General features: G+C 37.8%; 2 protein-coding genes across 2 annotated transcripts; one reads left to right on the forward strand and one right to left on the reverse strand.

The window, feature by feature from the left end:
* Positions 1-557: 557 nt before the first annotated feature.
* On the reverse strand, positions 558-2438 carry LOC136271004 (uncharacterized). The gene has a single exon (XM_066070064.1). It carries the CDS (start codon positions 2436-2438, stop codon positions 558-560), a length of 1881 nt encoding a protein of 626 aa, XP_065926136.1.
* A 132-nt stretch (positions 2439-2570) lies between these two features.
* On the forward strand, positions 2571-8435 carry LOC136269512 (uncharacterized). Its single transcript, XM_066070065.1, has one exon. It carries the CDS (start codon positions 2571-2573, stop codon positions 8433-8435), a length of 5865 nt encoding a protein of 1954 aa, XP_065926137.1.
* The last annotated feature ends 6364 nt before the right edge of the window (positions 8436-14799 follow it).

Raw genomic sequence — 14799 nt, forward strand, 5'->3', positions numbered from 1 at the left:
TTAACATCAACAAATGTAAACACGAGAAAATATGGCGCCTACAACCTACTACAGTAACAGTCATTACGAGGGTGCTTATGTTTGCTTTTATAAACATGTCATGGCAAAAAAAACAAATAAAATGAATATTTCATATATCTAAATGCATATGATACTTACAATTTGAGGGGACAAGGATGAAACATGGAATATGTTGGTAAAGAAAATGTGTAGCACTGCGGCGGGACCGCACGTACACAGCGTGAAAAACTGAACATAGAAGAGTTCCACATAAAGAGGAATAACTCTCAGACTGCACAATACAAGATCAAGAGAGATAACTCTTGGTTCCACTACACTCCCCGCCTGGCATCTTTGAGATGCCACTACTCATATGCATGCACAAAACATTTCAAAATTGTGATAAACTAGTTGATAAATAATACATCTCGTGATCACTTGATACATGAATCATAATACAAGTCAATGTTTACAAATTCATTGTTAACAGTCCATTATTCACAGTCCATAAGTTACAGTCCATTATTCACAGTCCATAAGTTACAGTTCACATCTAGTCACTGTTCACTTTCTATTAGCAACACGAGATCATGAATTGGTCGAATGTAAAATGTTGGTTTTCCTGCTCGAATAGTTCGCACAACAACTTTTCTCACGATTCCATCGTCACTTGGAAATACGCGGTCGATAATACCAGTTGGCCAGTTGTTCCGATGCTCAGCGGGATTTTTCAACAGTACCACATCATCTTCTTTAACGTTTCTGGTTTCGCTTTTCCACTTACGTCTACTTTGTAGGATAGATAGATACTGCTTACGCCACTGATTCCAGAAAATATCTGCAAGGATTTGGACACGTTTCCATTGCGCTCTGTAAACGTCTTGTAGACTGAGTGAATCAGACACGACTGGTAGGAAATCAACTTTACCGGTGAGAATCATAGTTGGTGTAAGAATCATTGGGTCATTTGGATCCGAAGGTATCGGTGCTATAGGTCTAGAGTTTATGATGGCACAAACTTCACATAAAAATGTTGCTAATGTCTCATGTGTTAGAGGTTTACCACTAGATTCCAAAAGCATTGAATCGAGGATTTTCCTTGTCATTCCTATGACTCGCTCCCAGACACCACCCATATGGGAGGAATGTGGGACATTGAAAATCCAGGTGATGTAGGATTTGTCCAGGAACTGTTGAACTGGTCCCTCTTCTACTTTTATCGTGTTCACTCTCATTTCCTCAGCAGCTCCAATGAAATTGGTGCCTCGGTCAGATCTTATTATCTTCACTGGGCCACGGAGTGATAGAAATCTACGCAGTGCATTTATAAAACATGAACTCGACATCTCTTCAATAACCTCTATGTGAGCTGCTCTTGATGTTAAACAGGTAAACATCAGTCCCCATCTCTTGCTGTTTGCAGCTCCTCCTCTAGTTCTGCGGGTACAGACTTCCCATGGTCCGAAGACATCAATTCCAACAGATGTGAAAGCTGGGCCTGGTGTGATCCTGTCCTCTGGTAAGTCTGCCATCATCTGTGTTTCAAGGCCACGGCGAAGTTTTCGACAAGTCACGCAAGTGTGAATGAAAGATGAAATCATGCGCTTGCCTCCCAGGATCCAATAACCTGCCGTACGAAGTGCACCTTCAGTGAATAATCTCCCCTGATGTTTGACTTGCTCGTGAAAATGACGAATCAAAAGAACAGAGATATGACTGTTCTTGGGAAGAAGAATTGGATTGATTTCCTTTGATGGTAAAATTCCAGCAGCTTTGTTCAATCTTCCACCAACACACATTAGTCCATTTTCATCTAAGAATGGTGCAAGTGTGGATATACTTGTGTCTTTGTTCAAAGGTTTTCCAGACTTTAAACTGTTTATCTCTTTAGAGAAGAATTCTTTTTGAATCTGTTTTAGGACAAAGGTCTCTGCTTCACGAATTTCATCATAACGGGTAAGTTGCTTAGGTTTCTGGTCACGACAAGCTCTAAACCTGCGGCAAACTCGCTTGAGACAAGCAATGCCCGTAATGAGACAACTCCAACGATCAAATCGATCAAATTTCTTGGTAATGAGATCAGATCCTGTTGTTGTAATGGTAACATCAGTTTGTGAACATATTACAGGTCTATCGATTGGACGGACTTCTCTGTCACTATCAGGTTCAACAAGTGGAAACTGTGTAGGTTTCATTTCCGTCACATCACACAACCATTGTGGACCAGTAATCCATGGTAACCGCATAATGTTGATCACATTAGTGTTGCATCTTGTACAAGAATCTGCAGGATTCTTTTCACTGGAAATGAAGTTCCATTGATTGGCATTAGATATTCGTAGAATACGATCAACTCGGTTGCTTACATAGGTGTAAAATCTTCGAGTCCTATTACCAATGTAGCCTAACACAACTCTGCTATCTGTGTAAAATCTCATGGTTTGCAATGGGGTGCCAAGTTGTACCGATATGATCGAAGCGTCGATACGTCACCAGCTAGAAAACTTCCAACCAGTGACATCAGCTGAAAACAAACAGTACAGTAAATTGAATTTACACACCAAGGAAACATGGCTACGGGAGGGCTCCCCTTACCACGGAACAGTGATTCCCAGAACGAGATTGAAGAAACCAACACCTCTATCAAGGATAAACGTGATGTTATCTTGAGTGAGAAAGGACTCTTAGCATTTGAAGAAGAATGTTCAAAATATAAAAAACCTATATTCGAAACATGGGGGAAAGTCGAAAAATGCATTCTACGTGTGCAAAAATGTGACAGAAACATTGAACAATATCAAATCTTACAGAGTGATATAGAGAACACATTCAGTGAATTTCACAACAGTATTAAACAGTACCTTGTCTTTCTACAAAGACACTCCAGAAGTGAACAAGGTAAAAGCGAGATGAAACGATGTACCGAGGACTTCGAGAAAGGAAAGTCAGTGGTTTACAAGGCCTTAGACAACATTAAAGCTGCAAAATTAGACCTCTTAGAAACAGCCTCAGAAATATCAACAACCAGCACTGAGAGGAAAAGAAGAAAAGAGCGGAAGTTGGAAATAATGAAAAAAGAAGCAGAGTTAAGAAAACAGAAACTTCGCCTTGAGGAAGATGAATCAATACGTATAGCTGAAATGAACAGAAAAAAGTGTGAGTTGGACATTGACTTAGATTTACTGAAACAAGAACAGAGTGCTAGTGATGATGAACTTTCAATGGAGCAAGACCTTGCAGACATTGAGAGAGAGAGTTCAGGGGAACGAACACAGAAGTTTGTGGAAAACATCCCTTCCAATCCTGTTGATGTCCAGATACCCACAACTGAATCGCCTCATGTGCTATCTGAAATGGCCCTGCTTATGATTAAAAAGCAAATGCTTCCTGAACGTTTTTCAAACTTTGATGACTCGCCAGATTCGTACAATGCCTGGAAGGAAACATTTACCAATATTATCAGTGAACTAAAAGTTTCCTGTAATGAAGAACTTGAGTTAATGTTAAATAGACTCACTGGCAATTCCAAACTTACAGCAATTGGAATTCGCAATGCAAATCCTGGTAAACCTAAGGAAGCACTTCAAATAATCTGGAAAAGACTTGATGAGATGTACGGGAGACCAGAAATGATCGAAGCGTCGATACGTCACCAGCTAGAAAACTTCCGACCAGTGACATCAGCTGAAAACAAGCGCCTGTATGACTTGTTAAACATTCTCATTAAGATAGAATCACTGATGGCCAATTCAACATTTTCTACAAGCCTATCGTATTTTAACTCGTCAATTGGAGTGAATCCTATCATCAACAAATTACCATTTCACCTGCAGGAAAAATGGATCGCCAAAGCCTCCAATTTCAAAAAGTTAAACAAAGTGCCGTTCCCACCATTTTCATATTTTGTGACATTTGTACGCGAAATGAGTGAAATCAGAAATGATCCGGCATTTGTATTCACCAACAGCCGACAACCAGCTCTCAAGAGACCGGTATACTCCAAAAAGTCTGAGGTGTCAACAGACAACAACAACAACACCCGCTGCCCATATCATAAGGCAGATCATAGCATCCATGATTGTAGAGCCTTCCGTGCAAAACCGTTCTTTGAACGCAAGAACTTTTTGCAAAGTAAAAACATTTGTACTAGATGTTGCACCTCAACTAGTCATACAGCAAAAGACTGCCAAGTCAAAATCCAATGCACTGCTTGTGGGAGTGTTTATCATACGACAGCTTTGCATATAAACAAAGGTCCATCATCAAGCCCAAGCATGCATGGCGGGGAGAAAATGTATAACTCATCTCTACAAACCATGAAGTCAGAAACAGACAACATATCGCCTGTACCTATGAAAGCTTCAACAAACACTAGTGTCAAGTGTACTACATTCTGTGGTGACCATTATCAAGGCAGATCATGCAGCAAAATTTTCCTTGTGGATGTATTTCACACAGACTGTCCTAACAACATGTATCGTGTTTACGCAATCGTGGATGACCAATGCAACCAGTCTCTTGCATCTCCAGAACTATTTGATGCCTTGAACATTATGTCCTCACCCATTCATTACACTTTGACAACATGTATGGGAAAGACAGCCCAAAATGGTCGGCAAGCACATAGTATGAAGTTACGATCATTGGACACAGCTGTGACAATGGACCTTCCTCTTCTGATGGAATGTGATGACATCCCTAACGAAACCTCTGAAATTCCTACACCAGAAGTTGCTAAGAGCTACCCTCACCTTCTCAGAATTGCATCTAGTATACCTGAGTTTGATGTGAATTCAAAAATACAGCTCCTTATTGGTAGAGACTTGATTGAGGCCCATCACATTGAAGAGCAGATCACTGGACCTCGAGGGGAACCATTCGCTCAAAGACTTAGTCTTGGTTGGGCTATAATTGGTGAAGTTTGTCTCGGTAAACTTCATAGAAGAACCTCCGTGAATGTCAACAAAGTGTCTATTCTCAATGATGGTAGAGTTACATGCAGTCAACCTTGTCAGAACAACATTGACGTGAAAGAGCAAACACTTGTGTCTAACTATATAATTGGTGAGCGTGACTTTCAATTTCATGGTGAAGATGTCTTTATGAAGACCCCTGAAGATGATTGTATTGGTTTATCGGTAGAAGACAGACTATTCCTAAAGTTGATGGATAGAACATTCACTAAAGACAAGGACGGCATGTGGACTGTACCTCTTCCTTTTCGAGAGAACCAACCTGATCTTCCTAACAACAGACCTCAGGCATTACATCGAGCTCAGATACTACACAACAGTTTACAGAAAGATACAGAAAAGAAGAGACAGTTTGTGAAATTCATGGAGAAAGTTCTAAACAGTGGAGCAGCAGAAGTTGCGCCACCTCCAACAAGCACAGGTTGCTGGTACCTACCTTTGTTTGGCGTTCGTAACCCAAAGAAACCAGATCAAATAAGAGGCGTTTTTGATTCGTCGGCTAAGTATGGTGGAGTTTCCCTCAATTCAGTACTCATGTCTGGTCCAGACATGATCAACAGCCTTCTTGGGATCTTGCTTCGTTTTAGGAAGGATGAGGTGGCGATGGCAGCAGATATAGAGCAGATGTTTTACCGATTTCGTGTTGATGAAAACCACCGCAATTACCTACGCTTCTTTTGGTATAAAGAAAACAACCCAGATGACATCATGATAGAGTACAGAATGACTTCACATGTATTCGGCAACAGTCCGTCGCCTGCTATTGCATCTTATGGACTCCTTAAGACTGTCGAACACGCTGATCGAGATGTGAAAAACTTTGTACATCATAACTTCTACGTTGATGACGGGTTAATCTCTTTACCAAATGAATCAGATGCTATCAGCCTGATGAAGCGCACTCAGTCAACCATGAAACAGGAAGGTCAGATTCGTCTTCACAAAATCACGTCCAACAAACAAGCTGTGATGGACGCTTTTGATGTCAGTGATCATGGAGAACAGTTGAAAGAAATAGATAGTGATGACATGATACACAGATCTCTTGGACTTTGTTGGAGACTGAAGGATGATACTTTTGTGTTTACAGTACCTACTGAAGAGAAACCTTTTACTCGTCGCGGTCTGCTCTCAACTGTAAACAGCCTATTCGACCCATTAGGTTTCATATCACCAATCATCATCAGCGGTAAAATACTTCTCCGAGAATGCACACCTGAAGGAGTTGACTGGGATGAACCATTACCTGTCAATAATCTTCAAAAGTGGAAGGAGTGGCAATCGTCTCTTCACTGTCTCAGTGATATCGCCATTCCCCGTATGATGTCTCACACCTCTGTTAGTTCAGCTCAGACAGCAGAAGTTCACATATTCTCAGATGCTTCAGAAAAGGCAATAGCAGCATCAGCATATATAAAAACTGTAAGTGATGGACAAACAAGCGTTCGATTCATCATGGGAAGAAGCAAGTTAGCACCTCTTAATGGCCACACCATTCCTCGCCTAGAATTGTGTGGAGCTGTCTTAGCAACGGAACTCGCAGAGATCATATCTGTACAACTTGGCATCCCATTGCAAACCATGAGATTTTACACAGATAGCAGAGTTGTGTTAGGCTACATTGGTAATAGGACTCGAAGATTTTACACCTATGTAAGCAACCGAGTTGATCGTATTCTACGAATATCTAATGCCAATCAATGGAACTTCATTTCCAGTGAAAAGAATCCTGCAGATTCTTGTACAAGATGCAACACTAATGTGATCAACATTATGCGGTTACCATGGATTACTGGTCCACAATGGTTGTGTGATGTGACAGAAATGAAACCTACACAGTTTCCACTTGTTGAACCTGATAGTGACAGAGAAGTCCGTCCAATCGATAGACCTGTAATATGCTCACAAACTGATGTTACCATTACAACAACAGGATCTGATCTCATTACCAAGAAATTTGATCGATTTGATCGTTGGAGTTGTCTCATTACGGGCATTGCTTGTCTCAAGCGAGTTTGCCGCAGGTTTAGAGCTTGTCGTGACCAGAAACCTATGCAACTTACCCGTTATGATGAAATTTGTGAAGCAGAGACCTTTGTCCTAAAACAGATTCAACAAGAATTCTTCTCTAAAGAGATAAACAGTTTAAAGTCTGGAAAACCTTTGAACAAAGACACAAGTATATCCACACTTGCACCATTCTTAGATGAAAATGGACTAATGTGTGTTGGTGGAAGATTGAACAAAGCTGCTGGAATTTTACCATCAAAGGAAATCAATCCAATTATTCTTCACAAGAACAGTCATATCTCTGTTCTTTTGATACGTCATTTTCACGAGCAAGTCAAACATCAGGGGAGATTATTCACTGAAGGTGCACTTCGTACGGCAGGTTATTGGATCCTGGGAGGCAAGCGCATGATTTCATCTTTCATTCACACTTGCGTGACTTGTCGAAAACTTCGCCGTGGCCTTGAAACACAGATGATGGCAGACTTACCAGAGGACAGGATCACACCAGGCCCAGCTTTCACATCTGTTGGAATTGATGTCTTCGGACCATGGGAAGTCTGTACCCGCAGAACTAGAGGAGGAGCTGCAAACAGCAAGAGATGGGGACTGATGTTTACCTGTTTAACATCAAGAGCGGCTCACATAGAGGTTATTGAAGAGATGTCGAGTTCATGTTTTATAAATGCACTGCGTAGATTTCTATCACTCCGTGGCCCAGTGAAGATAATAAGATCTGACCGAGGCACCAATTTCATTGGAGCTGCTGAGGAAATGAGAGTGAACACGATAAAAGTAGAAGAGGGACCAGTTCAACAGTTCCTGGACAAATCCTACATCACCTGGATTTTCAATGTCCCACATTCCTCCCATATGGGTGGTGTCTGGGAGCGAGTCATAGGAATGACAAGGAAAATCCTCGATTCAATGCTTTTGGAATCTAGTGGTAAACCTCTAACACATGAGACATTAGCAACATTTTTATGTGAAGTTTGTGCCATCATAAACTCTAGACCTATAGCACCGATACCTTCGGATCCAAATGACCCAATGATTCTTACACCAACTATGATTCTCACCGGTAAAGTTGATTTCCTACCAGTCGTGTCTGATTCACTCAGTCTACAAGACGTTTACAGAGCGCAATGGAAACGTGTCCAAATCCTTGCAGATATTTTCTGGAATCAGTGGCGTAAGCAGTATCTATCTATCCTACAAAGTAGACGTAAGTGGAAAAGCAAAACCAGAAACGTTAAAGTAGATGATGTGGTACTGTTGAAAGATCCCGCTGAGCACCGGAACAACTGGCCAACTGGTATTATCGACCGCGTATTTCCAAGTGACGATGGAATCGTGAGAAAAGTTGTTGTGCGAACTATTCGAGCAGGAAAACCAACATTTTACATTCGACCAATTCATGATCTCGTGTTGCTAATAGAAAGTGAACAGTGACTAGATGTGAACTGTAACTTATGGACTGTGAATAATGGACTGTAACTTATGGACTGTGAATAATGGACTGTTAACAATGAATTTGTAAACATTGACTTGTATTATGATTCATGTATCAAGTGATCACGAGATGTATTATTTATCAACTAGTTTATCACAATTTTGAAATGTTTTGTGCATGCATATGAGTAGTGGCATCTCAAAGATGCCAGGCGGGGAGTGTAGTGGAACCAAGAGTTATCTTTCTTGATCTTGTATTATACAGTCTGAGAGTTATTCCTCTTTATGTGGAACTCTTCTATGTTCAGTTTTTCACGCTGTGTACGTGCGGTCCCGCCGCAGTGCTACACATTGTCTATACCAACATATTCCATGTTTCATCCTTGTCCCCTCAAATTGTAAGTATCATATGCATTTAGATATATGAAATATTCATTTTATTTGTTGTTTTTGCCATGACATGTTTATATAAGCAAACATAAGCACCCTCGTAATGACTGTTACTGTAGTAGGTTGTAGGCGCCATATTTTCTCGTGTTTACATTTGTTGATGTTAAAACATATAAGTATAACTTCATTATTTATATGATTTACTGGTCATTAATAAGTACACAGCACACCTATAAAGTGTGAATTCTATGTTTATATTTTTCAATTAAATTATTTTCCCTTTTTTACCTATATTCCATAATTTCCCTCGGGCTACTGTTTCAATACTGGGTGCACATTTTGGAATTCGTCTATTTTGATAATTGTCAATTTATTTCTTATGAGAACTATGATATATATACATATATGATATAAATGTATTATTGTGTGAATTGTTAAAATGTCAGTTTGCATATTATTCCATGTATTTATAAATTGTTTATAATTTGTTTCAGCAATTTACCACTTCAGATCTACATCAGATCTACATTCAATCAAGATTACCAATAGTTATTGAATCTGGTTATACTTGCTGTTTTTCAAACAGTACACCCCGACCGAAATTATCATGATTCCTTATTACTTATATTTATATAATTTTGAGCCATCGTACGATTAAATATTTAAATATGAATAAGCAAACCCCGATGGAGCCTCAATTTGGCGTCATTTGTATTATCGGTTATATAGTACAAAATCGATACGTAGTGTTATCACAGGCAAAGACACTGGAAAATGTAAATATACAAAATTATATACATGTATCTATTTATCATATATAAATGATTAAATTTTTATTCCAGTTTTTCATCCACTGATCCCCTTGGTGGTAGATCTGGAGGGGATTTTCCTGACAAACTTACCCTAAAAAATTCAAACTTCTTAAATCCACATTGTAAAGTTACCTAAAATAGGCCTCGCACTCTCCATCGACTCTCCTCCCGGAAAACGTCTTTATCACTCGGATCGCCATAGGAATTCTTTCTCGATCCGCGTATATATGCCATCCAACTGAAACGAATGTCGTATTGATTCAAAGAAACATGAAATATAGACATTTTATGTTATAATCTTGTTTAAAAGAAGTTTGTATGATTCAAAGAAAAAAACGTATTTTTGAAGGGCTTACATGTTTAATATTTTATATATTAACTTTTATCTTTATCAGAAACATTTGGGGTTTTTGTTATTAGCATCTTCGCTCCGAGGAAAGTGGACCAAAAACCCTTGGCTAGCAAAGACGGTTATAAGGCACTGTGGCTGAGTACAAATATCATATGTATGACATCAACACACAGGGGATATATTTTTTTTAATAACACTGCACGCTGTTGAAATTTAAAATAATCCATAATGATATATAAATATAAGCTATATGTTTAAAGTACCCTTTAAAAAAATATCCCTCTGCAACCTCCAGACGACAAGTACCTTATCGTAATTGTATCCTGAACCCAACCTAGAAATGTAACCCCCCCCCCCCAAAGAATTTACCTGTTCAAAATTAACTCAAACAAACATTAATAAATTAAAGTTGGTGTAGTTATCATATTTGATTTATAGTCAATTACTAGCTTTTAATTTTTCAAAAATATGTATTAAATTCAGGATGAAAAAAATCCCTGCGGCTTGTGCGCTGCGCAGATCTTGAGGGGAGGGTTGGTCAGATCATCTGGAACCCCCCCCCCCCCCCCCAACTAGGATAATCAAAACGTATATGATTAACAGTTAAGTTACAGTAAATAGGCGTTGGAACCTCTGGCAAACATGCAAATATACTTTAATCAACTGAGAACTTTTTTTGGTTAATATTTGATATCTTAAAAGCCCCACGTGTACAGAAAAGTTCGAAGTAATACTACCATAGGCCTTCTAAAATTACTTTAATTCATCGTCAGGGGATCCCTGGGGGGGGGGGGGGAAATGGTTCAGTGTAAATATTCAAAATAAAACATTGAAATTCGTTATTATGTAACTTTTATCACTCTACACCGAGACGGGTTATGCTTATTTATGAAATTCTATTTTATAGTTATAGTAATCACGAAATGTTAAAAGAAGTCAAAAAGGTTTTTTTTAAAGCAACATACCGAATATGTTTTTATTCTAATGACAATTTAATGACAGTGTAAATAATTCAAAATAATAAAATTGAAATGCGTTATTATATAACTTTTATCATTCTAAACCAAATTATGCTTAGCTTATTTATGAAACATTAAAATATGACTTATAATCAATGTACGGTGCAAAATTCTGTTTTATAGTTATAGATTAGTAATCACGAAATGTTAAAAGTAATCAAAAAGTTTTTTTTCTACAAAAGCATCATACCGAAATTTTTTTTTATTTGTGAAATGAAAATTAATGTTTGTCCATGCATTCTGATTATGACTATGTCTTATGCTGGCGAATATACACAAAATATGACTGATTTGATATACGTGCAGTGTTCCTCATTTTATTTTTACGTAGCGTGGGATTTTCATATTTAAAGGCCCTGTCACACTATAAGCTGCGTCCCCACGGCGTGTTCACGGCGTTGTAAAATTTATGGAATCGCCGTAGGATCGCAAGGAAAATTCAGAAAAAATGTACATTGTTTTTTGAAAATTTTACAAGTGGAGATGTCACGGCGTCCTGACGGCGACCGAGGCGTTCTTACGGAGCTCCCACGGCGTGTAACTGCGTTTTCAGGGAGTTCTACTTGCATGGCGATTAACTGCGCTCTCGTTGAGTCTCCGCCGAGCGCTCATGACGTGCTAGGAGTTTTAACCGCGCGTCAACGGCGTGCTCTGTGCGCTGACTGCGTGCACAAGACGTTCTTTACTTCTTGGTATGTTAATATTAATTTGTACAATTGTATGGGAAACAAACAAGAATTTACAACTAGTAAATAAATGATTAAAAATTGTTTTGATTTTATGGAAAGGTACATTGTAATTGAAACATAACTAATTCTAACCATTTTGTGAAGGACAAGGACAAAACTCTTAGTAGTAGGTCTACAAAAAAAGATCCGTTATTAGTTGTTAGAAAACATAGAAAAGATGTGAAAACATCAGAACCAAATGGCATGAATTCCATCTACGTCCATTGATAGGTCTTGGAATATTAGCAAATGCTACTTTTTACGTATAGTCATCTACATCCAGTTTGATAATTATTACATCGCTTGCTATTGTACAACAGCCATTGTTCGAGTTTTCGTGGTCTTGATGACAACGCACTAGAAACGCCGTGGAAGCGCGGTATAAACGCAGAAGACACGTCACGAGAGCGCGAGGATCGCAGCAACAGCTCTTTGGCGCAGCCAAATGAAAAACAACTTGTTCAATTTTTTTTTCTACGTCCAAGGGACATAACTCTGATAAAAATTGCTCGATTGCACCCAAAATTGAACTTCACTTAGATATTTTTTTGGTAAATCTGTATACCAAATTTCATTTTAATATGTGCAACTTCTGCGAAGAAAATGAACGGAAACTTGCAAATAATAGGAATTTTTCTAAGTCCAAGGGGCATAACCTTTGTCGAAAATTACACGATTGTACCCAAAATCAAACTTGACTTAGATACATGTACCGGGGTATTATTACGATAAATCTGAATACCAAATTTCATTTCAATGCGTGAAACTCTTGGAAAGAAAGTGAGCGGAAACTGCAAATAATAGGAATTTCCAAGGGGCATAACTCGGGTGTAAATTGCAGGATTGTGCCTAAAACATGACCAAGATATTATGATAAACCTGTATACCAAATTTCATTTTAATACTTGCAACCTCTGAGAGAAAATGAACGGAAACTATGGTGGACCAATCGACCAACAGATAGACAGAAAGACGGGCAGCAGCAAATCAAGATGCCTTCCCTTCTTCGAAGATGGAGGGGGGGGGGCATATAACTACAGCTAGAGCAGTTTCTCCTCAGGGAAAATACTATATATAGTAGTAGATTTCCCCCATGGAAAGCCCATGACCGATCCACTTCCATCGTTTTCCTTTTATTAGGACAGATATGGCAGCTGTTTGAGTTGTCTTGTACAGTTCTTAGATGCTGATCTTGTCTGGACAGAAGTTCTTGAGGATCCTACGGAGGGTTTGTTCCCGTTTTGCACACATTTGAAAATTAGGTATCGAAAAAATGTGTGCGAAACGGGAATTTGACCAGGTGAGATAATTGCTTAATTGCTATAGTCTATATCACAGTTCCTGTGAGGGCAATCGACAATAAAATAAATATAAAACATCTACTCTAATTGATATTTACATTTATTTTATGTTACAATATAAATTGCGTAAAAGCACATTTACATAAAAATTGACATTCATGTTCTTGAATCTAATTTCAAATATCAATTTGGTCATGAATAATTTCATTAAACAAAAAATATTATTGCAAAAATGTTGGATATGTAATGCAATAACTTGCTGTCTATAGGAAGTACTTGTTACAAGTTTGAAGAGAAAATATATTTTAATATTCAATTAATGCTTTTGCCAACATAAATGAAGGAAATATGTCTAGTGAAAACGCTGCTATATATTTTTCATTTATGCTTTTGCTTCAATAATCATAGAAAATAGACAAATTGTATGATGATATATATGATGATAAATAGGCAATTTTATATGCTTCAAAAACTGTTATATATATTTTCACAAAACCTATCAAATGTGGACCTAATTCATGCTTGTTCAACCTTCTTCAGATTGAAGTACATGTGTATATCGAATCAATATGAAAATCATTATTTTTGTAGGATTTTTTTTTGCTTCATGCATTTAGCCACTGATTTGAAAAACCAGAAAGTGACCCGCATTACATACTTAAGCGATGACAGCATAAGAATTTATCGAATCAATGTCAAAATAATCATTTTTGCCGGAACATAAGAACTTTTCGAATCAATGTCAAAATAATCATTTTTGTCGGAAATGTTTGTGCTTCATGTTTTTAGCTTAGTTCTATATCTGAAAAATCAGAAAGTGACCCACAATATATACTAAAGCGGTGATGTCATAAGAACTACTGTCAAAGCCGCTACTTCAAAGATTGAAATATTTTGTGATAAAGATATGTCTCCTTTCACAATATTCTTTCTGTTGATACCAATCAACAAATTATAAACATGCGTTTTACATATTTTTGCAAACAAGTTGTAAAAAAAGACACGAAGTACCCCATCATCTTCACAACGTCACAAGACTAAAAATATCATTATCTTTATTTTATCAAATGAAAAAAAAATGATGATATTTATTAGTTATTAGACCTAAAACCCAACAAAATGTCTATTCTTGTTTCATAAAGGCACTAATAAAACACAGGTAAAAATCCAGGTAAAATCTTTGACCGAAAGCAGACTATAATTGCTATCACAACACAATTCACACCTATTGTTCTATACCCAATTATCAAATGTGTGCAAAACGGGAACACACCCAACGGAGGCATCTCGTTTGGAAGGTGTCTAGTTTTTGAAAGATGGTATCTGTCACCTTCCAGGTCTCAGATTCAAGTAGGAGGACCCCAATTATGTTTGTTTTGAAAGTCCTGATGTTTGATGTCTTCAAAATGTTCCGCAGGTTTTCATAAATTGTACAGGCTTTTGTTATCCTGTATTTAACATCCAATACAGAGTCTCCATTGACTGTTATGTTACTGCCATGGCATACGGAATTGTTGACTTCTTATATTCTGTTATTGTTTGCTATGATTTCGCTATCTTTCATTCAATAGCTCCTCATAATTAGAGTTAGGAGTACATAAATTTATTTTACTTCTCGTGGTTTAGGAGGTCAACACTATTCTTTACTTTTTGTGAACGGTGTGTTGTTTTTACCTGAATTTGAAATTACAATGAAAATTGAAAAAAAAAATGCAACAACAAGTTTCAACAATTTTCTTTTTAAATTTTTAAAAAAATTCTC

Source organism: Magallana gigas, chromosome 8 (genome assembly GCF_963853765.1).
Source record: "Magallana gigas chromosome 8, xbMagGiga1.1, whole genome shotgun sequence".
NCBI lineage: Eukaryota > Metazoa > Mollusca > Bivalvia > Ostreida > Ostreidae > Magallana > Magallana gigas.

What these genes read in the sequence shown, in the direction of transcription:
- LOC136271004 (XM_066070064.1), bottom strand. Translation starts at nt 2,438, where the DNA reads ATGAGATTTTACACAGATAGCAGAGTTGTGTTAGGCTACATTGGTAAT.
- LOC136269512 (XM_066070065.1), top strand. Translation starts at nt 2,571, where the DNA reads ATGGCTACGGGAGGGCTCCCCTTACCACGGAACAGTGATTCCCAGAAC.